This window comes from Lutjanus erythropterus, chromosome 20 (assembly GCF_056507025.1).
Source record: "Lutjanus erythropterus isolate fLutEry1 chromosome 20, fLutEry1.hap2, whole genome shotgun sequence".
Lineage (NCBI taxonomy): Eukaryota > Metazoa > Chordata > Actinopteri > Lutjaniformes > Lutjanidae > Lutjanus > Lutjanus erythropterus.
In genome coordinates, this window is record NC_139336.1 from 28,693,236 (window position 1) to 28,719,071 (window position 25,836).

The 25,836-nt window shown below is 39.7% G+C and overlaps 1 protein-coding gene across 2 annotated transcripts in view; it reads right to left on the reverse strand.

The window, feature by feature from the left end:
• The window catches only part of ctif (CBP80/20-dependent translation initiation factor), a 69,777-nt gene that overhangs the window by 16,463 nt on the left and 27,478 nt on the right, over positions 1–25,836 (reverse strand). The window contains exons 8-10 of one of the 2 annotated variants that reach the window (XM_084745642.1): positions 12,773–12,849; positions 7,182–7,241; positions 593–1,208 (exon numbers count right to left, since the gene is read on the reverse strand). In XM_084745642.1, the coding sequence (XP_084601768.1) occupies positions 593–1,208; positions 7,182–7,241; positions 12,773–12,849 (753 nt within the window). The remainder of the gene's footprint in view (positions 1–592; positions 1,209–7,181; positions 7,242–12,772; positions 12,850–25,836) is intronic. The other variant, XM_084745643.1, reaches the window with a different exon arrangement.

The following is a 25,836-nucleotide window of genomic DNA, read 5'->3' on the forward strand; positions in this document are numbered from 1 at the left end:
AAGAGGCTTGACCTTATTTTGAGATCAATCATATTGTTAAGTTGCTAAACAAGTATTAAATCTATTTGCTGGAGTTGAGTACATCCTAATCAAGCTAAATCTGGCTCTTAGACTGGATCCATTGATTAACTGGTGTCAGTGAGGATATGTTTATTAATTCCTGCCTCGTGGCCTGCTGGGGAGTCCCGTGCTGTCAAATCAAACCACCCCTGGTGGTAATGAGTTAGCCGTGGAAAGAGGAGGCTGAGAGCAGCAACACAGTTGGCTGACTCGCCACTTTAGCGCACACAGCGGAAAACATCAAAAACTGTTAAGCTAATGCTGCTTTGGTTTCTTCACCTCCTTAGTGAGAACATGTTACCCCTCCCTCACCGCCAGTCTCAATGCTAAATAACTGACTAGATGAATGACTAAAGCAGAGTAGTGTAAGAAAAATGTGCATCTACATGTCTGTATACTAATGACAGCATATGTGTGTGCGTGAACATAACGAAAGCAATTATAAGACTAAATGGTAGCGTGTGTGTACACATACACATTAGTCCTGATTGCCTTAATATGGACTGACAGGCACTAAGCAGCTTTTCGGTACCTTGTCCTTTAGTCTCCTCCTCAGCCGCTCCTTTGACGACTGCAGCAAGCTGATTTTGGGCTGCTCCGACTGGCCCTCGCCCGCCTTTCCACTTCCTGGCAGATTGGGAGACTCCCTATTAACTGTCAGATCTGGGAAAGCGTTTGTTGTGGGCGTCGACTCAGACCGGGGTGACTCACTGGGACTCTTGCCGCCGAAGTCTTGTGGAGGTCTGATCTGCTCATCGCCCGGTTTTACATTCTCAGTCTCTTTGTCTTTGGTTGTCCTCGGGGGTACTCCTTTATCACCTGCAGCATTTGTCTGTCCGTGACCCTGACCTTTCTGATTGTGGTGCCAACGCCGGTTCTGGCTATATCCGTGGTGTGGCGGTCCTCCTTGGCGCTGCCCATGTCCTCCTTGATACTGGCGAGGCGGCCGACCGGCGCTACTGTTTCTGTTGTCTCCCAGTTCTGTTGAATTCTGCTGCTGCTGGTTTGGAGAATGTTGTTGGTTTTGATCCCTCTGGTGCTGTGGTGACTGCTGTTGTATCAGCTGAGGTTGGTTCTTCCCTCCGCCGCCACCGCCACCTCCACCTCCTCCTCCTCCTCCTCCTCCTCCCTGAGGCCGCTGCTGTCTCCTGGAATGAGAGCAGGTTTCAGTTAGCATCATCGTGATGGAGCAGCAGCTGGCTTGTACCTGCGATTCTGAGTCATCTGGCACCGTGACAGTCCACAGCCTCCTCCCTAAACCTTCTGTCACACTTCAAAACTCACTATAACTCATCGTTAGTTTAGTAAAAATACACCGTTTTTACTTTATCTTCCACTCCTTATCAAGCCACAGCAACTAACCAACACTCTTCTGAAAATATCACCATGACAACTCACAACCAGACACAAGCACTAACCTGTCATCTACTGATACAATCTTAAAGTAGCTAAAAAGTTAAAATCCCAATGCATGCTTACATGTGGATGCACAGTGTGTCTGTGTTTTCCTGTCCTGCATAGCTCTGTCCTGTTGCCACACTGGCTCTGGGCTTGACAAGCCGCTGACATATGGTCCAGGGGATTAGTCACCCTGGCACCTAGGAGGCGGCCTATTATCTGCTTGAGCCTGTGAACTCGCAAAAAAACTCAACTAGCTGCAGCCAGCACACCTTTATTCAGATACAGCCACATATCTCCTCTCTAGTTCAACACAAAGTTCGGTCACTTCGTTTTACCTGACAGGAACTGCAGATGGAAAGTAGCAAGTAGAAAGTGGCTCCTCTATTTGCTTGACATGCTATTTTTATTCATTCTTTTTTTTTTTTTTTTTTTTTTAACATGTTCTGGCAAATTCACTCAATGAAATGGACCAACAATAAAAACCCTGGGCTGTAGCTCATAACATAAATGCTGACATGAAGTGGTGGGGCACACTGACAGACAGAGGGCTGGTTGGGCCACTAAATAAGCCACAACAAATTAGATGATCCATCAAAAACTGGGGGGAGGTGGGGGGGGGGAACCAGTGTTTTTTTTCCCTCAATCAAATCACACCACTGTTGTTCTCACAGCAACATGTTGCATATTCTTTGACAGCACTGCATAGCCGATGAAAAATATACCGACATACAAGCCTACGCAATTTCCAAAAAAGTCAGGAGGTCGTGTAAGGTGTGAATAAAAACAGAATGCAATGATTTGCATTTAGAGTTGTATTCAATTCAATACAGTACAAAGACAAGATATTTAATCTTCAAACTGTTGAACTTGATTGTTTTTGTTCATATACACTCTGTACAAAACTCATTCTGAATTTGATGCCTATAACATGTCCAAAAAAGGACTGGGAAAGTTGAGTAAAAAAAAAAAAAACTGGTTAACTGGTAACAGCTGATATTACCATGATTGGGTATTAAAGGGGCATCCTCAAAAGGCTCAGTTGTTCACAAGCAGGGTGAGCTTTAACACTCTGCATGAGCAAACTGTCCAACAGTTCAAGAACAGTTCAAGAATGGTGTTTCTCTTCACTTCATAGTGTTTTTGGGATTGGAATTATAAAAGCATATTATTAAATAACAGATAGCAGAGTTCTGTTGCTATATTTAAGATTTGATAGTGGATCAATCGATAATTTTTTCATGATAGATCAAATTCTTAATGACCAATTAATCGATCGTTGATTTATCGTTACCATCCCTAAAACACATAAACCAGTTTCCAGCCATGTGTGCAGTGCATCACTTTAAAGTCTCCTCTGAGAGTGAGACTAACAGAAAATTTACAAACTTTGACTCTGGTAACATTTAAAAAGACAGTATGAAGCAATAAAATCATCATATTATCTCGGCATAGAACATCAACAAACAAATTAAACGAGTCTGTCATTGCAGTTAGAATCGATCATCTACAAACAGCCTTTGTGATTTACCAAAAATGCTAAAAATGTTTTCGGTTTTCATACGCACTCAGAGATGATGCAATGATGGTCTTTGTTAAAACAGTATAAAAGTCCCCGGAGTTCAAAGAGTTGGCCTCCAGACGTTAAGCTTTTGTGCCTCTCTGAATAGGGACAAAGTTTATTTAATAGAGAGATCATTTATAAAAAAAAAAAAAAAAGCAAAAGGATTGGATTGACAAGCAAAGAAAGCAAAAAGTTGTCGAATTTCACCAATACTTCTTAATTTAGAAAACCTTCAAAAGCTTCATATTTTATATAAAAGCCAGACATTTCTTAGCAACTAAACTAACTTGTGAAAGAGAACTATGTGGGAAAGGTTGGGGTGCAAATGTTTGTAAAAACATCCATTCCACCCTCCAATAAATAAAAGAATATAAAAACAAACAAAAAAAGAAATCTTCAAGCTTAAAAAAATATGATGTAGTCCTGCTTAGAGGTCAGACACATTTTAGCAGAAATTTGGAGATACATACTGGAGATCAATATAAAGACGGGAGTGATCTGCTCCAGGATTATGATGCATTTCTAGTGTCAGGTTGATCAATCAGAGCTTAGTATGTGGAATCAAGAATGGGGATATCATTAACCGTATGAGTAGCTAACTACCTGGTTACATTCATTAATGTAGACTAGAAAATGGCAAGCGTGCACGACATTGATGCATCTGTACAGTTATCAATAAACAGAAAGAACTGACAGACTATTTTGATAAATGCATAATCTGCCAAACAATTAATCTTTCCAGATTCTAAAATGTGAGCTTTTCTGCTCGTCTTTCAGTAAATCAAATCTCTTTGGGTTTTGGACTGTTCGTCGCGCAAAACTTGAAAAATTGTAACTGGCAGTTTCACTGTTTTCTGAAGGCAACTGGCAGAGTAGTTGATAATGAAAATAACTGCAGACCAAAAGTGTCACCACAAAAAAGGTAAATTTGTCTCCAAGTGCACAAATCTAGTATGAAATTTCTCAAACTGCTGTGAGACTGTTGGAATACGACACTCGCCACTGATTGGTTAGAGCGTAACAAACACACTTGTATACATCTCACACATAAGTAACCATGTGGACACTGTTTGCATTGTCTTTTTTATATATATTTAACATCTTATAATTTTATAACAATAACTCTACATGTGGACATGTGTTTGCACTGTTTATTATTTTTTGCACTGTTTTTGCACATTTGGCACCTTTTATTTTATTGATGCATACTGTCTATTACACCATCTGTACTGTTCTACACTTTTTGTACTTAACTATGCTTATTGATGTACCCTGTTCTCACATTAGTATTAGTATTGTTGGTCTCACATTAGTATTAGTATTGTTATTATCTTAGATTTTTATTGTATTGTCTAGTTTTTTTTTCTTATTTACTGTCTTTCCCTGTCCCTTCATAATTCGGCTGCTGTGAGACTGAAATTTCCCCATGAGAATAAACAGAGAGCTCCCTACCTTCACTGTCAGACTGAATGAAGTGAAACGAAATGGAAATTCAGTCTGATAATCAGGGTCGTTAGACAGCTCTCTTTCCACCATCATCATCAAAACACAAAATTAGGGGGAAATTGATCTTTTGGGAGAATAATGTTCCATAACTCCAGTGCGGTTACACTGACTTGATGTTGGTCTTAGAGCTGTAACAATTAGTCGATCGATCAATTAGTCCATTGTCAGTGTACTTCGATAACTGATTAATCAGTTGAGTCATTTTCCAAGTCGATCAAGTTTGCCCAAAGTGAGGATTTGCTGTTTTTTTTCACTGGCAGAAGGACACAGAGAGCGAAGGTGTGTGTGCGTATGTTTATTTGGTTTATGTGTCGCCTGGCCCCACTGCTCCACTCTCTCTGGGAGGGTGAGAGACAGTTCATCTTGTGACTCTCTGCTCTCTCCAACAGCCTGCCTCCAACTCTGTGCAAATATTCTCTGCATCTTCCTTTGTCAGTTGTTCATCTGAAGGACACGAGTTTCAAATCACACGTCCAAACTCAGCTCTTCTATAGTACACAATGATCGGGGAACACCCACCTGTCAGGCAACTCCCATCATCACCCTTCGATGTCTGTTTTTTTTTCTTTTCTACAGCAAGCTTCTGACTACTACACAGCTGCTTATCAAGTTATTTTTTTTTAAACACAGTGTTATACCTAATCATAAAATAAAGTAAAATAGTTTAATGTAGAGTGACAGAATTTGTGAGATCTCATTTATTAGGACCGCAGAGGGTGAGATTTCATAATCTTCTGCAAAGCCGTAGACGGCTCAGAGTCTCTTTCTCTCTCAAACACACACATTCACTCATCTGGTGATTAATTTGATCTCTACTCTGGCTGTTAGTTTAGGCTCAGTTCTAATAAGCCCGTCTCCTGATCTGCTGGTGATGCAGAGGGGTGAAAGTGAGACAGTAATAAAATGTTAATCATACTTAATGACTGCGAGCTCTGCAGTAGCTCGAGTGTTGCTCGGATTGACTATCCAGGGAGATGTTTGCGTTAGGGATAAATGATGGGGCCGCTGATGAAATTTCACCGTCTCGGGTGCGATCAATCAAATAATCAAATGAGAAACTGCTAGGGTTTTTTTTGGTTGAGGTGATGAGTCTGGTAACATCGTAGTGTTAATCGGATTTAAATTAATGTTTGATGTTATCTGGCTGGGTTCCTGTTTTTTTATTTTCATGTTACCTACTTCTTATTTTCAGCTATTTGAATATTTAAAGGGACAGTCCACCCCAAAATCAAAAATACATGTTGTTTCTCTTACCTGTTTTGGTGTGAGAGGCAGACTTTGATTGCTTAATGGAACTAGATGGCACTCAGCTTGTAGTGCTCAAAGCTCCAAAAATACATTTCAAAAACTCAACAGCAACAACCCAGAAACCATTAATTATGAATCCAGACCTCGTTGTGAACATGGAGGAACTACAACCACAAACCATATCAGTGCACCAAGGGAAACGTGCGTCTACTCATGGATGAGAGGTTACCATAGAAGGGTGGATCAATTCAGCAGAATTGACACATCAGTTCTCACAAGCTGCTCATTTGCTACCAATTCCTTTAAAAAAACTATCAATAATAACATTATTCAAATACGAAACGTAGGTGGCTGTATCACTTCCAAACATTTATAGTATTTTTGTATAATGTTTGTGCCAGTCAACAGACCTGATGTATCACATGACTGTAGAAACACAGCATGGTGTGGTTCTACTTTTCACCTATCAATAAAAATACAGCAAGATGCACTATCTGTGACAACAAAGTGCCACACAGGAGCAACATCAGTAACCTCTTCAAACATTATTTTTGTATTTCTTTAAAAAGACTATTTTTTACACTTTCTATCAGAAACATTTTTATTTAATCACTCTCACATTTGCTTTTGTAATAAATTTAAGAATGGATGGCATGTGTCATGATTACCTGATGTCTTTTCTTTTTTCCCCTAAAAACTGGTCATTACTCTGAAAAATTACAAAGCCATCTTAAATAAATTATCAATATCATTGAAATTGTCATGAAAGTATTGGTATTTTATCAAATTTAAATAGCTTAGTATCACCCACCCCCCACCACGCCATTAATGTTAGCATCTTGTGTTGTCACGAGCACAAACCTCTCATCCATGAGTAGATGCACGCTTCCTTCTGCATGGTGACACGGTTGGTGGCTGTAGTTTGGTATAAGAAAATAGTTCCTAAATGACACATAAGGTCTGTGGATTATCTTGAGTAACCAGGTCATGATTTCTGGAAAGAGACATTGCCGTCGAGTTTTCCAATGTATTTTTACGGGTGCTTTGAGCACCACAAGCCGAGTCCTGTCCAGTTCCATTATAAGAGAAGGCATCTCTGTGACTATTATCTCCAAAACTCTGCAACTCACACCAAAACAATTTAACTGGATAAAAAGGCACAACAGCTAAGAGGTGAAATATGTATTTTCGATTCTGGGGTGACCTGTCCCTTGAATAAAAATATATATTTTTAAAAACAACATTAAAAAAAAAAAAACACAAGAAAAGCACTTTATTCTCATCTCACCAAATATCAGCTGACCTTTGTGTTGTGAGTAGAATAAACCAAACAACTGTGTCACACTGACGAAAATGTATCCAGGTCCGATTTTGTGCTTGAGATCTGGCTCATGTTGTCACTGACCTGGCTGAGACTTGTCGCTTTCCCCCAGGGCCAGTGGGCAGAAGTATGGTTAACTGGTCTCTACAAGCAGGAGAGGAGAGTATGCCACAATGCAGGTGATTGGAAGGATGGAAAGACGGAGGATACATGAAAAGTGGCAGAACAGTTTGTAGAAAATGACGGGCAATCGTTGTAGATAACATGAAGGAGGAGGCGAAAGATTATAGATGATAAAGGAGGAAAAAAAGCAGCAAAGCAAAGAGGGAAACAAACAAAAAAAAAACTACAGGTTGGTAACTATGTAAATCAAACAACATGCACAGAACTACAGGAAGTGGTAACTAAAAAGGTGAAATGACTTGGCAGATATGATCATGGGAGGAGGTAGGAGACTGGTGATCGATCGTGGCTGTTGCTGTGGATGTATGTGGATGGAGGACTCGTGGGCCCATTGGACCATTGGTTGACCCAGACTAGCAAATCAATTGGCCCGGGGGGGAAGAGAAGCCTGCAGGCTAGACAGTCAATAACACGGCCAGAGATTCACACGGGCCACAACACACTGGTTTAATGGACTGTGGGGAGACAGGGTTTGAACGCCTGACTGGACATGTACATTACTCTTTACAGTGTTTTTTGTTCCTTACAAGTTTTTAAGGTCCAAAAATCAGGAACATACTGAATGTGTGTGCATACACGCATGCATTAACTAAAGATTCCAGTCAATAAGTTTGAGTCATCATGGCCAGAAGATATAAGCAGAAGAGCAGGCGGTTCAACGTAGGTGCAGGAAAAAAAAGCAGACCTGTTATGTACTTTTGCTCAAGTGCATAAATGCATGTACACACAGAAACACACACAGACACACAAAGTAGACGTCATCCTGATCATAAAACAGATCAGAGTTGCTCCACGTGGTGCCACACAAACTCTTTTAAGAACTAGTCCTCTCAACTCAACAGCTCAAATGATATTTAAAGGAAGAGCTGGGATTATTTAATGTACTTATTGATAGTCGGTGTGTTACCTACAGTAGATGCAGCCAGCGTGCCCCCAGTTTGGAGAATCAACCATCCCATCCAATAATATCCATTATTTAAGTGAAATGTCGCTCTCTCCAAACCAACCAAACTGTGTGGGTGAAATCAGTCATTTTAACTCGTAGAAAACGGGAGTTGCTCATCTGTCAATGTCTCTGTTTGTTAGTTTGTTTGTGTTACTGTGTCACTTTGGTGTTTTAAAAAGACATTTTGGATTCACTAAAGTCACACAGTAGCACAAGCAAATTAACAGACTGAGGCAGCAGTAGACCAGCAGCTCCTGTGCTCTGTGAGGTAAAATTACTGATTTCGCCCATGGAGTTTGGTTGGTTTGGAAAGAGCAATATTTGGCTTATATAATGGCAGTTTCCTGTTGCAAAAGGTTGTCTGACTGCAAAGTAAAGCGGTGAAAATATTCTAAATATAGTGTAAACTTAAACTGATATTAATGTTTTTTAGGTGGACCTTTTTTAAGTGGCTAAAATACCTTTTGTTGCTCACAGCAGTACATTGCTTAGCTTCTATGCTGGTGCCCATCCAGCACGTTATGTAGCAAATACACTGACTGTCAATAAGTACCTCATACAACCTCACATTAAATAATCCAAACCATCCCTTTAAGTTCTTGTTTGTTCAGCTTATCAGTTTATCACAACAATGTGTGGAAACTGGATGGTGCGTAGGCTTAGTGTTTGGTGTTAAAATCATCTTTCTTCAATTGTGAGACAGACAGAATCAAGTCAGCATGTGTAAAAGCTCAAAAAAAGGACGATAAAGGAGCATATTAGCGCCTTCTTTGCCCCCTTTTTTTTCTGTTTTGGAGTGCAGAGCGGTAAGCAGCACATTCCAGTAAATCACAACTAATTTCAGCCCTGCTTGACGTGCATGCTAAAGTAGAAACACATGCACTACCTCCCCTTTCTTTTCCTTCCTGCCACAGCCAGCCTACACTTTTCCTTTACTCAATCTCTCGGTCTCACACCGCTTCTTTCTCGTGCTTTTATTCAATACAACACTTGAGATTTGCGTGCATAGCAAAATTATCAATATTTATCTCTGAATGTCATGATCAGCTTCCAGCAAGTTCACTTTGAAGCTTTTCTTTTCTTTACCCAGCTGTGTTGATGCATCACATACAACACAAAATATAACATTATCTGTGTGGTTTCTCATTACAATGAATATTTATTGCCACATGCTGTTGTTCGCGTTCTGCGAGGAAACTCAAGACAATATCGACATAAGAGGATTAGAACATTTGATAGACAAACATATACAGTTCATGTATTTGATGAGCATACATGCTAAGCTTCATAAAGGACAGTGTGGAATAATGACAGCTGCAGAGTTTTTACTACATTAAAAGGATAGTTCAGGTTATTTAATGTGGGGTTGTGTGTGTGTTACATACCTATAGTCAGCGCATTACCTCAAATATGTTTTGCTGCTGACTCTGACTGCAGCAGTACATGTCTTATCACATATCATATTTTTACTTTATAAATGTGCATTAAAGCCTTCCTAATTCCCAGTTAGGATGACATCCTACCTGATTGTTTCTAAAGGTAAACTCTGCACTACAAGATGCCTCTGTCTACAAAGAACATAATACTAAGTCATTTTTCCCACAGGCAACGTGCTCAGTTGTGAACTGCTGAATTTTAATCTTGTTTCCCTATTTTTATTATGTTGTGTTCTATTATTTGGAGTCAGTCTGTGTTGTTTTATGTGTATATATGCATCTTTTAATGTTTTAATAACCTGTCAAATGCACCAAAGACACATTTTGTGGAGTATAACATATTCTACTCTGTTGTCCTCACATCTGTCAGTAAAAAAAAAAATAAAAATCCATGATTCCCGCAGAGATCTTGTTAAGCAGAGACTGCTCTGATGAATGATTCAGTCAGTTGTTGACATCTGCATTGTGAGAACAAGCAAAGCTTCATTTCTCTTTCCAGTCTTGACAAACCTCTGCTCGTAGAGTTGCACTGATTCCCTTTTCATATCTGTCCAGTCTTCTTATCCTCTGCTTTATCTCTCCTTTGATAGTTTTCATCCCCACCCTCATCTTGCTCTCTCCACCTCTGCAGTCCAAATAGTAACCTGCACAAGGCCTCTCTTTGGTTTGGTTTCCTAGGCTATACGTTACTCCAAAACATAACCAGATAAGAATAAATGTACAATGCTGATGTTCACATTGCTGCCTGATCCATATCACAGTCTTCTACAGCAAGCATTCACCATTGAAGCAAGTTTAGAGGGAAAATTGCCACCTTTTATGTGGATGTCCAGTCACAACTGATAGGAAGAACAACAGATTTTGCAGCAGGCGAAATAAGTGAAGGATTTATTGCTTCAATTGACTACGTTTAGCACCAATACTGACTGGGCATCCACAGAAAAAGCAGAGAATTTTCCCTGCTTTGCTTTAAAGCCCTGCTCCAGCCTAGCCTAACTCACAGAATAAACTCTTTGTAACATTAGTTCTAAATGTTTTGCAGCATTTAGGACTCTATATTTTCCTGCACTATTTGAGAATCCTACGCATTGTCTTTCAATGCGATTCGCATATGTGTTTCACATTTTTCCTTTTCAGTTGTTCCCAGTGATACTAAAAAGGTTAGGCTGGAGTGTCTTTGTTTTAAAGTCAGTTTGTTCTAGGACTTCAAATTAGCCCAGTATGCTTTAATACAAGCCATGCCTCTGTAAAACAGAGTGGTCCGCATCATGAAATCTCAATTTCTAGCTGATCCTGTGCAAGTCACTAACTCTGACATGAGTTAAGCATCCATGTGAATTTTTCCACCACCCTGTTTAACTGTTGGTTTTAAAGGGATAGTTTTTTTGAAGCAGGATTGTATGAGGCACTTATTCATAGTCGGTGTATTACCTACAGTAGGTGGTGGTCGGCACATCCACAGTTTGGGGAAGCAAAAGTACCAGCACAGAAGCTAAGAAATGTACTGCTGTGGACAGGGTCAGCAACAAAAGATATTTTAAGCACTTAATAAAAGGTCCATCTAAAAAAAAAAAAAATGTATATATATAGTCAATAGGGGTACTCTATATTTGGAATAGTTTTAGTGCTAATGTATTGCAATCAGACAGCATTTTACAACAGGACACTGAAGTTATATTGCTTTCCTCAATGCAACCAGACTCCTTTAACCTCCCAGAACATGGGAGTTGCTGGTCCACTAACTATCCTTTTTAACATGCATAAATAACAGACCACCACTTCTCTGTTCAGGGTGGTAAAATTGCTGATTTTTGCCAGTGCAGTCTGGTTGGTTTGGAGAGATCGATATTTGGCTGACAGCAAGGTAGAGTGGTGAAAATATTTTAAATATAGCGTACACTTAAACTGATATAGATCTTTTAGGTGGCTAAAATATGTTTGCTGCTGTCCCTGTCCACAGCAGTACATTGCTCAGCTTCCTACACCAGGACTTCTGCTGCTTTTCCAAACTGGGAAACGGGGTGAATCTGAACTATCCCTTTAAGTCAAAGTTTCACCTCATAAGAAGTGATAAAAACAAGCCTCAGCAGCCTCAGACTTTTTGGCCACACTCTTAACTTCCGGTTCTACACACATTCACATATACACACACCAGACATACTATATGTATACACACACACACACACGCACGCACATAAAACCTGTCCTCCAATACACACAGTAAAGCTCTGACAAAGTGTATTTGGGAGCGCACAAGAAAGCAGTATGGTCTCTCGCTAATATTTCCAGTTCAGAAAACAAATAGACAGAAACCTAAGCAAACTGCTGTTGGTCCAAGTTGATATTTTTGTTCTTTTCTTTTTGCCAGGCAATGCACTGCTGCGCCCATCGCACATAAACACAATAGCTCTGGACAGAACCAATTATTCCCTCTGCACTTAAAAACAAGGATGAAAGTGCTTTTGTCCATTTGGTATGGCTAAATTTTCCTCTTTTCAACTACAAATACAACCCAAATATTTTCTCTTTGCCTGTCTCTTAGCAACTGAAGAGCAGTTTTCCAGTGACATCAGGGCAGGGAGCGGGAGAACGAGAGAGAGAGATGTTTTTTTTTTTTTCTTTTCTTTTAAGGACCTGGTTTCAATGAAGTCAGACTTGGGCAAAATTAGATTTTCAGAGCGTGTACAATTGGTGCAGATGTGCCAGGACAAAATTTGGTGCCAGGGTGGCAGAGTTGGGAGTTTTGGGGACAGGACGATAGGTTAAATGTTGCAAAGCATGACAAATAAATCCACTACGAGAGAAAAGGAAAAAAAAAAAAAAAAAAGCTCGAGTATTGTAGGCAAACACGGGTGACTGAATAACTGGCTTTAAATTTTGTTCGGTGACTTATTAAACGTGAAAAAACCTTGAATGTCTCTTCAGTGGTGTTTCTTTTTCATGTCTGCAGTGAAGTGTGGAGCCTGCATTCCTGTCTTGACATTGCTTTGGCTGGGGAGAGATGTTAAGGCTATAGGATTGGCTGTGCACCGACATCTGACATCAACAGAGAAAAACATTCCCTTTCACTGAGGTAGGCATGTGTGCAGTGTGTGTGTATGCATATTTACCGTCGGTCATTCCTCCGGCGTCGGAAGAGCTTTTTGGTGTGTGCGATCTCAGCCTCATTAGGGAGGGGTGGGAAGACCTGTTGGGAGACAAATCATAGAGTCAGAGACAGCTGATGTCAAGACCAGCAGTATAGATCACTCTGTGGAAGGAATCTATAGAATTCTGCAACACTCTAAAAAGAAAAATAGAGGTTGCTTCTCTGATAGAAACAAAAAAATCTAGCCTTTTTCTTTAGGCTGTAAGAATGTGTATTTTATTTCATTCCATGTATTATTTCTGCATAAACAAGCTACATATCAATACCTACAATCAGCACTGTATATATCTCCATGGATTTAATTTAGCCAAAGATATCTCTTGTGTGCTTTATGTGTGAACTGGCAGGCTACAGTGATGAGGACTTGATCCAGTGACCTTGCTGTGTATGTGTTTTGCATTATAGTCTACAACCAGGAATGTCCTTAAAGTCCCTTTATAACACACTGTATGAATAAATCTTCATGTCTAACAGATGTCAAACATCCTGTTCCATGACTGCATCATCACCATGGACACCAAGATTCTTGATTCTGCTTGGCTTACAGGTGTGGATGAACTTTTGGTAACTTGGAAATTATGATGCAGGTGTCAAAAACAATAATTTTTGCATCTGTAAAATGCAGAACACTGCACTGTGGGATTGTTAGACACAAATCCATAGACGTACATACATTTACATAATCAGCAGTATGGTCTTGGTGGTCTTGCCTGGACCGTGTGGGGGCAGTTCCAAGCACACCAGCTATTTTAGTTCATGTAGGAGCAGCAGCACAAAGAGCAAAAGGGCTGCGTGAAGGAGAATATAAATCTGAGGGTGTGGTGATTAATGAATGCACTCTCAGGCAGTCACGTCGCTGGTCTCGCAGCTCTGAAACAGCTCTGCCAGTCATAGTTAGGTAAGACAACAGTAACCCACAGCAACATAAATATGCAGCCAAAGGGCGATAGTATGGTTTTATTTTATTAATTTGTACAACCAGGGTGCAAATAATAAAACTTTTTTGTTGTAGTGAATGTTCAAATCGTACCAGCCACCTTAAAGATTACCATCGTCTTTCTGGATGGCGAGTGAAGCAAATCTCCCAGCCACTTGGATATTTTACCAGCATTTGGCTGGTAGCTGGTGCTAATTTTGTTCCCTGTGTACCATGTTGACATAAATAAATGATAAAAAAAGAAGATTATTTTCATTATCGTTTAATCTGTGGATGAGTTTCACTGATTGTAGAACGTCTGTAAAAAGGCCAGATACTTGAACAAAATGCCATCATAATTTCCCAGGGGTGACGTCCTCAAATGTCTTTTTTTTTTTTCAACTAACTGTTGAAAACCCAAAGATAATAAGTTTACAGTTACATAAAACAGCAGCACATTCTCATATTTGAGAAGCTGAAACCAGCACATGCTGGTCCTTTTAGTTTGCATGGCAGGATGCAGCACCGTTCTCTATTCTTGTAGACTGACAATGTTCAAGCCTTAAAGGAAACTGAAATTTCTTTATCTCCTGATTTAAACGTCACTTTACACTCTTGACACAGCCTTGTGAAACATACTCCTTCCTGTTTAACTAGATGTTGCCTGGCAACGCACGCAACAGGACTTACATTTAATTATATCAAAGCTAGAAAAGCGAGATCAAAATTAGTTATTCGGGTAAATAATCATATATTTTCAATATGATTACATATGGTATTTTGCTGACATGTGACAGTGGTATATGATATTATTATGGACAGCTTGTTAGGTATTATCCTTTCACCTCCCGTGAAAAGGAACTCATCTGTCATCCATTAAACATCACCCCTGTCAATCACACTGCACACTCTTTCACTCTGCATCACTATGTGCTGCCGTTACCATGGTTATGGGTGGCCTAGGACCAGCACTGTTGTGTATACATACAGTATACAATGGTAAATAAATGTGTTTGACTATGTATGCATGCATTGTATAACTGCAAAGTCCAAGACGTTACAAGTTACAAGCAGATACTGTGCATAACAAGAACATCCACCTGCGCCATCAACAAACAAAGTCGGTTAGTGTCAATGTCAACCGGCAATCAGGGATGCATGAGTGTGTGTATGCTGTGCAGCAAATAGTTGCTGGCTGATGCAAAACAAAAAGCCCCAAATTTCCCCAAACTCTCAACCAAATGCATTGTGCAAGAAGGTGACCACAGTCTGTGAGAGGGAGGTGGAGCTCTGGCACAGAATCATTCACTTCTTCCTTTTTTGTTTTCTTCATAAATGTACGACAAAAAAACAGGGAACCAAAGAGTGCAATCTCGGTGCATCTTGTCTCATGACCAGTGAAACATTTATCACCATGTAATTACATAATTGTCCAATCTAGAGGCAGCCAGAACGCATATTTGGATAATTCCAATCTCTTTTTATACCACAACTCTGTTTCCTTATTTGTTCTTCAATTAGACAGCTTTTGTTATTTTGCTCACATTTTTGGTTTCCAGTGGTAAAGAAGTAACAAGATGTTGTGGTGGATTCTGTACAGTCACAAGGAAAGGAAAAGAAAAGCTCTGTTTTTTTCACAGAGGCTTACAGTTAAATATAGAAAAGTAAGAAGAAAATTAAAGATGGAGAAACTGGTTGTAAACTATAGTGCTGTCATGGCTTAGGTCAGTCTTTCACTTATCCACAAGGACAGCATTGATGTATAGATCATACACCATCCTTGTACAGCACTGTCACAGTTGTGCATGAACATAAACACACACTATAGCAAAATTCTGTTCTATAGATTTTCTCTGATTTTCTCTTTTGCAGAAACATACTGTTTGAACACGTTCTGTGGATATTCAAATCAGTCTGAGAGAATGCTTGATATTTGACACTGCTGCTCTAACCTACTTCTCTCTTAGAGAGGCTGCTGGGGGATCGTTGGACTCTGATTGAATCCAGATGTGAGAGGCAGAAAGTGTGTATGTATTCGTGTGGCACAGTGATACCCCAAAAAGGCAGACAAACACACACTTAAACTGTCTGTTAATACAAAGCTTTAAAGATTTAAAATGCCTCATGTATAAACCCAAAAGTGCTAAGACTGTATCTAATATTTTGTTCTTTTTTTCCAGACTTTGTCTATTTGCCACCAGAACAGTCTGACAGGGAGAAAAAGTAGGCGGAGACAGAAAAAGAAAGAAACAGAGGAACTGTTGCATGTTTAGCTACTGTAGTTTTCCTCTAGGATATCATTAGCTGTAATTCTGCCTTCAAATGGTAACCAGATGACAGTGAGCAAACGCGCACACACACACACACACACACACACACACACACACACACAGGGTTGAACGATGCACACTGCACATTTTTACCAAACACTTTAAACTGCAGTATTTTTCCATCACTGTTTCAGATTGAATTAAGGCATCTCTGATTTTTGTTGTAAATAAAGAAAAATAGCTTTTTAAATTTGTTCAACTCTACATCCTATGAACAAAAACAGAGTTTGGACAGCAGCAGCAGCGCATCAGAGACAAAGCTCGAGAGCCACAGTTCATGATGCATCCTACATGAGCGGAGAGAAGGAGGAAGCAAGAGATGTCTTTGTGGCTGAAAGGGAGAGCGCGCTGTGTGTGTGAATAATGCTATCTGCAGGTAGCAGCCAGAGCGAGGCAGATCAAAGAGAGGCGTGTGCTGTCCTGGTCCCCAGCCAGAGGACCTCTCACCTCACGGCAGGCAGTGCGAGCCCTGTGGACGTGACAAGGATGGCGAGGGGGGCTGGCTGAGAGCACACAGAAACAGGAAGAGATTTTCTTCATGGGTTTTGTTTATATTTGTATGTTTGCAGGGCAAGTGCAAATTATGCGAACAGAGGCTAACAAATATGCCATTTTGCTCTCGTTAATTGGCCAAAATTAAAGCCTCAAGCAGCAACAGACCTAACAAAGGTGAGCAAAGTCACTTCAGCTAGTTTAATTCTGTTTAAAGAAGGATTGAGTCCAATCACACCTCCTGTATCGTCAAAAATCCTGCAGAGTTTCACTAATTGCATAGTCAAAGCTATTTGTCCCCTCCTCAATCATATTTGAACAAAACTCACGTGTATGTTGAGGAGATAATGCAGGATGTTTCCAGCTAATTTTACTCAAAGATTGCTCAAAGGCATCTTGAGTCACGAGTAAATATGTGATAGGCCACATCCCACTTCAACCAATCATTATGGCACTTCAGATTTTGATTAATAATTATACAAAATTTTGTCCACTGGGCTTTGAGATACATGTTTTTGGTATCTGTGGTGCCTCGTATGTGTCAGGCTCAAAATGCTTCAGTAAACTCATTCCCAAACACAGCCACGACCAAGTTTTATGATGATCGGACAGATGGGTAATGAACATTTTCCTGCTATTCCCCGACCATCGTTAATATTTTGGGAACTAAATAAGATATCAGCAAGGTTTTTGATCAGCTTGGTCCAATAATGATCCACAGCCAATCTGGTAGCAATCAGACCTATGTTTTAGGAGGAGATTTCAAAAATGTGTTTTTAAAAAAAAAATCAAAATAGCAGAAAATTAGGCCGATATTTATGCAAGAGGCTTTTTTTGTAGAGCATACTGAGCTGGCCTTGTGTGTCCAATTTCAAGTCAATCAGATTTTGAAATTTGTAATTTTGGGCCTTAGTTCCAGCTCCACCATCTGGACAATTACGGTCATATTTCTTGTTTATCACATGCACATCATTTCTAGTTACTGTGCCGGTTTCATGTTTCCTTGCTCATTCTAGCTCATGGAAATTTGAATCAATGCAGCAGACAAACAACAGCAAAAACAACAACAATAACCATAATAATAATAATAATCCACCACAAACAGAGAAGATTATTACTGAAGACACTAATAAAGGTGTGTTTTGAGAATTTTCTTTGACAAATGTCTGGCTTCAGTCCTACATGATATTCAGACTGAAAACAAAGCTGTGTTCAAATATTGCAACCGTGTGAATGTGTTGCTACAGGTACACATAAGAATATAAATTGTCATCCAGGGTGTCCAGTTGAAGTCATAGATCCACAAGCATCCATCAAAACACACTGCACAGCAGTTAATAACACCGACAGGATTCGATAGAAAAGAAAGCTAGAAAATTATCACAGCCGCCATCATTTATCCTCCTGGTCCACAATCACAATCCAAACAGAATTACCCCATTAACGCTACAAAGTAATCTACCATCAGCGTGTGTTTGCACGTATTCGATTGGCCATTGCCAGGCAGGAATCTGGACGAGATCCGGAAACAAAGACCACAGAGGAGATTAATGAGAAGATGAAAGTTGTGGAAAATGGATGGATGTAGATGGGGATTTTTCCGATGAAAAAAGACAGACATGTCAGGCACTCATGATGTCAGGTTTGAAGGAAAGAACAGAATCAAAATGAAAGAGGAAAAAAAAAAAGACTGAAACTGTCACGACAGAGGGAGAAGCTTTGCATGTGATTGTTGAGGAATTTAGGACCAATGATGGTTTCAGACTCATGACAGTTGAATGTCAGAAAATGTTTCATCCAGGTTTTTATATCCTGAGACAGTTAGAGATGATGGAGTGGGTGGTATTAGCTTAGTTAGTTAGTAGACTCTTGTTAATTATGGAGGCAGAGCCAAAAAAAAAAAAAAATAGTTTTTCCTTTTAAGGGATAGTTTGGATTATATGAAGTGGAACAGTGTTATTGTGTGACTTTGGTGCTTTATAAGATTAGTTCAGATTCACTGAACTAACTGATAGAGGCAGCAGTAGACCCACAACTCCCATGTTTTGTGAGGTAAAATCAGTCTTTTTCCTTAAGGAGTTTGGTTGGTTTGAAGAAAACAATATTTGGCTTACATAACTCCAGTTTCTCGTTGGAAAAGGCTGTCTGACGGAAAGGTAAAGCAGTGAAAATATTCTAAAGCCAAACTATCCCTTTAACCAAAGCCCATCCTAAAAGGTGTCCAGTTTTTTTCATAGATGTAATTTTGACATGGACAACAACAAATGTGTTTAAATGACTCATCAACCAAGTCTCAGTTGCAGCCCACAGCTCACCCAACAACCAGAAAAGCCAATTGATTTTCTGTCAGGTTCACATTTTATAGCCCTGATTGAGGTGTGTGTGTGTTTGTGTGTGTATTGTATTATGTGCTTGGGTGTGTACGTCGGCCTTGAGAGGAAGCTGACATACCCTGAAGCATTCCTGGGAAAATCACAGGTCACTGGGAGAGGCTACCTGGGATGCTAACAGAGAGGATGTGTCCGTTTTACAACCACTCCACGTAGCCACGTAGCTCCCAGACCGCAGTAACAACATATTTTCTTTGAATGAAACACATAATTTAGCTTTTGAAGGTTGGACCCAACTCCCAAACTGCAAAATTTTACGACTTACCCCGGGTTGTGTCTAAAAAAGTTTTTATTTTTCCGAGGGTTTTGCCAAAAGGGTCATTGACCTGGGTCAGATACCATTGTTAATCCATTCATAACAATGACGCTGCTTTAGTGTGAAAGGGGGTATAAGTAACAAGGAAGGAAAGTAAGGAAATGAGAAAAATGAACAGGGATGGAAATGTGAAGAATAGAAATGGAGAATAACGATTACAGAACTTTCTCTGCAATAGCATAGAAAGTGAAGTGCATGTCTTCCTGTCCCTTCTAGTATATAACAATTCTGGTATGATGCTCATTCAGCCGCTCCATTGTTTCTCTCAGCTTATTTATGTTGCGAGGGCCCTCAGCCAAGAGCAATAAATTTAAAACTGCCCCAGGGGTGGCATTACTGGACAGGTTGTTGAGAGCAGAGGAGAGAGAGAGCAAGTATGACAACAGGAGAGACTGTAAATACAAGATAGCAAGCACGTAAAATATAGAGAGGGAAGCAGGAATGCACAGGCTGAAATATTTTGGATGTTTTGCCAATTTACCAAGCCAAAATGAATAATGTGGCATTTCTGCAGCCTCAGATTTGTATTCCTGCTTTCTGCGTCCATATGAAAGTTAACTTTAGCCTTTCTTTGTGTGTTTTGTTACAGTTTTTCAACTGTGATAAAACAGCTTTCATTTATTATGAAACTCAGCTTCATATAACTGTAACATTAATAGTATATGTGTTTTAAAAGTCCCTATTATACATTTAAATAACAGCTTTAAAATCACTTTGATGCTTCACTGACTTACAATAGGGTAAATGGTGCCTCTGTCGTTCGCTCCATACATCTGTTTTCGCACTGACTTTCGTGGGCAGGTCGCAACAAGTGCATAAAACTTTACAACAATATGTCACACACCAACAAATATGTCACTTATCTTAGTGAAATTGGATTTTATGGAGAAAATGTTTTCTGGTTTTTACTCTGATGTCCTCCAGCCACGCTGCCTCAACTCTCTGTGATTTAAGGAGTTTTCTGATGGAAAGTAAGTGGCTGCTAATTGTAGCTGTTTTTTAGTTAGTTAGCAGTTGGTTGCACAGGAGCTTTGAACTGCCAGGGGAAAATCTTCTGGCTTTTAGTTGTTGGCGAAAGATTTGTGCAATAAAGGGCTGCAGGACAGACACTGAGCTGGCCTTCTTCCTGTTGGACTAAGTAGTATTAGCTGGCTTGCTAACTTGTGTCTTGTTTTGTTTCATTTGTTTGATGTTTGGCTGTTAGCAAAGTGCCTGTCTTGCTAAAGTGTAAAGATGCACTGCGCTCTGAAACTGGGGGCGCTAAATAGCAAAGAATACAAAATTTTAGATAATGACATCAAAAAATTGGCAACAAAAACTATTTTTTTGCTACACTTTTGCATTCAGGCCAAAATGGATTCTTCAGCAAATATGGCCAGCATGAATTGTTATCAATCATTATCATCATTTTAGGGTGCTAAGTGGAATTTACGTGAAAGTTACGCAATCTGTCTCCAAATTTTGAAATTTCATATAAGCTATGTAATTAGATTGTCAAAAGTATTGATATTTCCATACTTTTTCAATACAATATGTTTAAAATGATACAATCTCTATTAATTATGCATTTGATAGTATTGAAAGTATTGAATCTATTTTGAAAAAATGTAATCATTCATGATATGCAAAAAAATCACTAATAAAAATGAAAAACATGTTCTATTTTGTGTGCCTAGGATTTGTTTTCCTTTAGGCTGTGGTACCGAGTATCATTCTTTTTTGTACTAGTGTTGTTTTGACGTTTAAAATTCGGATATTGTGGCACCATAACTGTCTTGAATGATCAAAAGTGGCATTTCAGGATTCATAAGCACTATGGGGAGTTGTAGTAATAATATCTGTTTTCTCCTGAGGATTAAATGACAGGAAGTGCTATATCATTTGATATCGGCTCTGACACGCTGCTGTCGTGATCCTGAATGTGTCTAGCTCTCTCGTGTCAGAATTGAAAGTTAACATTTAGGACTTCTCAAATTGTTTCTCAGTGAAATCCCTGTAGTAAAGGATTTGCACAATGTTTCATGATCCCTACTTCAGTCCTTTCATGTAAATAACTCCGCAGCGAACACCAAAAGAAGAGATTTAAAGCTACCACGGTCAGGTATGGTGGGTGATCGGTGATAAGAGGCAAAGATGTGAGGTCCTGACATCCATGTCTCATTTAATAAGTGATCTAAGGCCGGGGCCACAGCAGAGCACCGACAGATAGACAGGTACATCAAAGAGCTCACGGGGTCTAGCTACAGGAGGAGATGGAGCCATTGTGGGATCAAAGTGTCAGAGGAAAAAGAGGAAAAAACCTGTAGTACCCTATAGAAATGTAATCATGCGACAACCACGGCTAGAGCAGCGGGTTTCACATGCTTACAGCCCTGTTCCAGCTATCTCTCTGAATGATGAAAAAGACTTCAATCACATGTGCTCTGTGTGTTACATTACACTGACAGTCACCTTATCTTCTCTGTAGGACCGAGCCTGATGCTGTCTGTGTGTGGTCTGGTTTGCATTATATTTGCGATGGCAGACTAGTTAATGATCCCTATTCTTGTGAGTAGACTTGCCACACTGTGTTATGGCTGCATTTGATGTTTGGGCATACACCAATTACATTACTTGCCCCAAAATCATTTTTGCTTTGTTTTTAATAGAACTAAAAACCATTTAGTTTCAGTCATGGGATTCAGGCAGATACAAAAGTGAATATTCTGTTGTTCAATACATTACCATGGAGGCATTACCTGGTGTTAATTTGTCAAAAACAAGAGTTTTCAATGTTCTTCACACCATGGGGTCCTTGGCTGTTAGAGAGACAGAGCAGGGCTCCCCTACTACATATTCTGCAGTGAATATTTTCAGGTCTTTTCTTGTTTGCGCGTACCCATAGCTGCTAAATCAGTAGCATTGCTAATGTCATGCACGTTAGCCTCACGCTCTGCATATTTCTTTACAAAGTCTCTGCGACTAAAATGCTGTATTCATGTTAATATGTATTTCAAGAAATATTTTAATTTAAAAAACAACGTATTATCACACAATAATTTGGAGACCCACCTGCAGAAACTCTGAGGACCTCCAAGGGGCTGTGTACAAGACCTGTGGTCTAAACTACGTCTCACCTGGACAAACCAAGCTAGTATGGACAAGCAGCTAAAATTACAACTGGTGTGTACTTAACATTAGCATTACTTTACAATGTTGTTGCCTGTGGACATCAGCTACATTTGTTAAATACTCCAATCTGATTGGTCGGTTACATAAAATTTGACTGGGCAGCAGTCAACCTATCAGGAGAAACTAGGAAAATGAATTTAATTATGGCACAATTATAGAGGTTACCCTGTTTCTGTGGGTTTAACACACCTTGTACTTAAATTAATCAGTTCAATAATTAAGGAGGAGGAAATGGAAAAAGGGGCATAAAATCAAGTTATTCTCTCTTTTGGCCTTGTATTATCCCATCATCAACTGTTTTACAGTGCTCATTTGATTGTTATATGCATTTGTAAAAGAATAAATATAGTTAATATTGTTTGTCTGTACATATTTTCATTCTCTGGCTGTCATTCAAACGTGATAAGTTACTCATGAGCTATTATTAAATACCTATGTGGAATTAATCACAAATTTCCCTAGGTATCCTGCTTTCATGCGTGAGCTCAGGTCTCCAGTTTCTCCCATGATTGAAGCCAGAGCACAACAGTGTACAGTGGTGATTAAGCCAGTATGTGTGCGGTTAATGGAGTGCAGGAGCCAAGCAGCAGTAGGGCCGCGGACAATAGCAGGAAGAGACCACAGGGAGGGGGCTGCCGGTCACCATGACCCCCTGGATATTGTTCTGCTGCCCACCAACATTTGAAGGATGGAAGGGAGGCGTGAAGGACGACATGAGGAGAGGAGAAGGAGAGGAGGGGAGGAGGACGGAGCGTAATGATGGTGGTCAGAGGAGAATAGGAAAAAGGAAACAGCAAATAGGAAGAACTGAAGGGAGACAAGGTAAAAGATGATAGAAAAGACATGCAAGAGACAAAGCGTGTTTGAAGTTGGAAGAAAAATACAGAAACAGTAAAAGTGACTAAAACACTATGAGTGGAATGCAGACATACTGACAGCTGACAGACAGGCCGCCACAAAATCCCCCCCCCCCGCCCCCAGTGTCCCTTCACAACCGGAGTCCTGCTCTGCGGCACGTACGCTTCCAGACAAGAGGGGCCAACCAGTCTGTAATATCTCAGCTCCAGACTCCTGCTTTGTTCCCCTGCTGGACGGCTTTGTTCACAGACCAGAGACCGGATGTCTCCTAAATGACTGGACGCTTTCTCCCTCTCTGCTCAGTCTAATGCAACCCCCTTCTGTTCCTCCTCTGGTGCCCTGAGGTCTTGGAGAAATTTTGTCACCGACAGCATGAAAGCAAAAAAAACACGTCTTGTCCGTGAATCATTTTGAAACAAAATTCTTTTAAATTTTAGTCAGTATGTACTCACTGTATATCCTGCTACCAACTTACATCACAGAGGAAACAGGTTTACTGTCGCCGTGCTATAAAGGGACAGTCTGACATTTTGAAAATCAATTTCTTTGCTTTCTTGGTGAGAATTACAAAGAGAAGATGGATACCTATCTCATGTCTTAGCATAAAGAAATATTAGCTAAGAATTTGCTGCACTTCATCCAACTACAACAGTAAAATGCTGCTTAAATATTAATGTAGTCAGTAATAATAACCTCTCGATGTACAGTATATAGACAATAGCACACATATATGTATATAAAGTATAGTATATACACATCAAGTCATAACAGTCATACCAGCTGTACAGAAACAGAGGCACCCAGAATATTTCAGAAGAGTAAACTCCCACAGGTGAGAGGATTACGATCACATATAAAATGTTATTAAAATGGGTCTAGAAAGACGTGCGTGCAAATCAACATACTCATCACAAGCACAACGTATCTTCATCAAACTGAAAGTCATGCCTTTTATACACACACTCACAGAAAGCTGCTGATGTGTGGATAAGCAAATGTTTACTGGCATTATTTCAGATACAGTAAGTGCTGAGAATGCCCACAAACACCCACACACATGCACATGAGTTGTGGCTGTCACAACACCGAGGATCATGCTGACACGACCATGATGATGAGCCAAACAGCATGTGAGTGAGATCGAGTGTCCACTCTGCAGTACAGTATGTGTCATGAGAGGGGGGAAGAGTGAGGGGGATATAAAAATCTCCTGTCACCAGAGGAAAATATCACTAAAATCTGCCAGGTTAAATCTGTACTTTTGAGAAGGTGGCAAAATCTCAGAGAACTTTCTTTTTAAAGTCCCTGCTCGAGATCTGTGGTCTTTCAATGTGGCTGCCAGCAGAACAATGAATCAACTGTGGATAACAGATTAGCTGATTAACAGAAATAAATAAGTAATTTTTCAAGCTAAAACACAAAGCAAGCTCTGGGTCGACTGTCTCCAAGGTCAGGATTTTCTCTGTATCACTAACAGTTTTTGGGTTTAGGGATTGAAGCACAGTATTATTGTTATTGCTGGGGTTTTTATATTATTCTGTGGCTTCCTGGTAGTGTTCCTTATGTATTCAAATCCTAAAAATCAAGTTTTGGTCGAACTGCATATGTTTTATCATCATAACGCTATTTTCCCAAGCCTTTCTACAAACGTTTTCCCCTGTGGCCTGAGGCAGGTTTCTGCATGATGACATTTCTGCATATAAACCCCTCAGACTGAGGGAGGGGAGGGCATCGGCGCCCTGACCTACGTTACCGTGTTTTGTGAACAGCTGAGTGGGAGATTCCATTTGAAAAACCCTGAAAAGAATGAAGATGGAGTTGCCCTTTAAGTGGTTGAGATCATTAAACAATAATGTAAATAATTAGTTGCAACTATAGTTTATATTGTCTACTTTAAAACGCAGGACAGCAGATAATTAGAAATCTCTGTATTATTGGGTTAAATACACTTTTTTGTCAACATTCAATTTCTGTAACACTATACTTTGTGTTCTTTCACGTACTAAAAATTAAAATAACTGTCCAGTTGTTAATGGCCTGTAAGTTTGTCAGACTTCAACTGACCATTACTAAAGTCAGACACAATTAAAGGACCAGTGTATAAGAAAAAGGATGTTTAGCAGAATATGGCAGAAGTGGAATATAATACTCATAATTTTGTTTTTATTAGTGCATACAAGCCTCTAGATAGCTCTAGATAGGGTGAGACGAGCAGTATTCACTTTTTTTGCAATTTATTATCTCACCACTAGTGACTAAATCCTACAGACTGGTCCTTTAAGTTCACATTCAGCGGGGTCAACATGAAGTCAGCAAAGTAACATAATCTTTTAACTCTATTATTATTTGTTTTTAATAGACTTGAGTTGAAATACTGTTTACTACAGTCTCAGTGTTTATATTTAAATTATTCATGCTCTGGAAACTCTGGATCTCTCTAAATTGCTTCTTAAAACTGATTTTTGTTGATTGGCCTATCAACATTGGTTCATTATCAGTTTTTTATCCTTTCATCCCATAATATTTCATATGATTTTACAATATGGCTTCTTT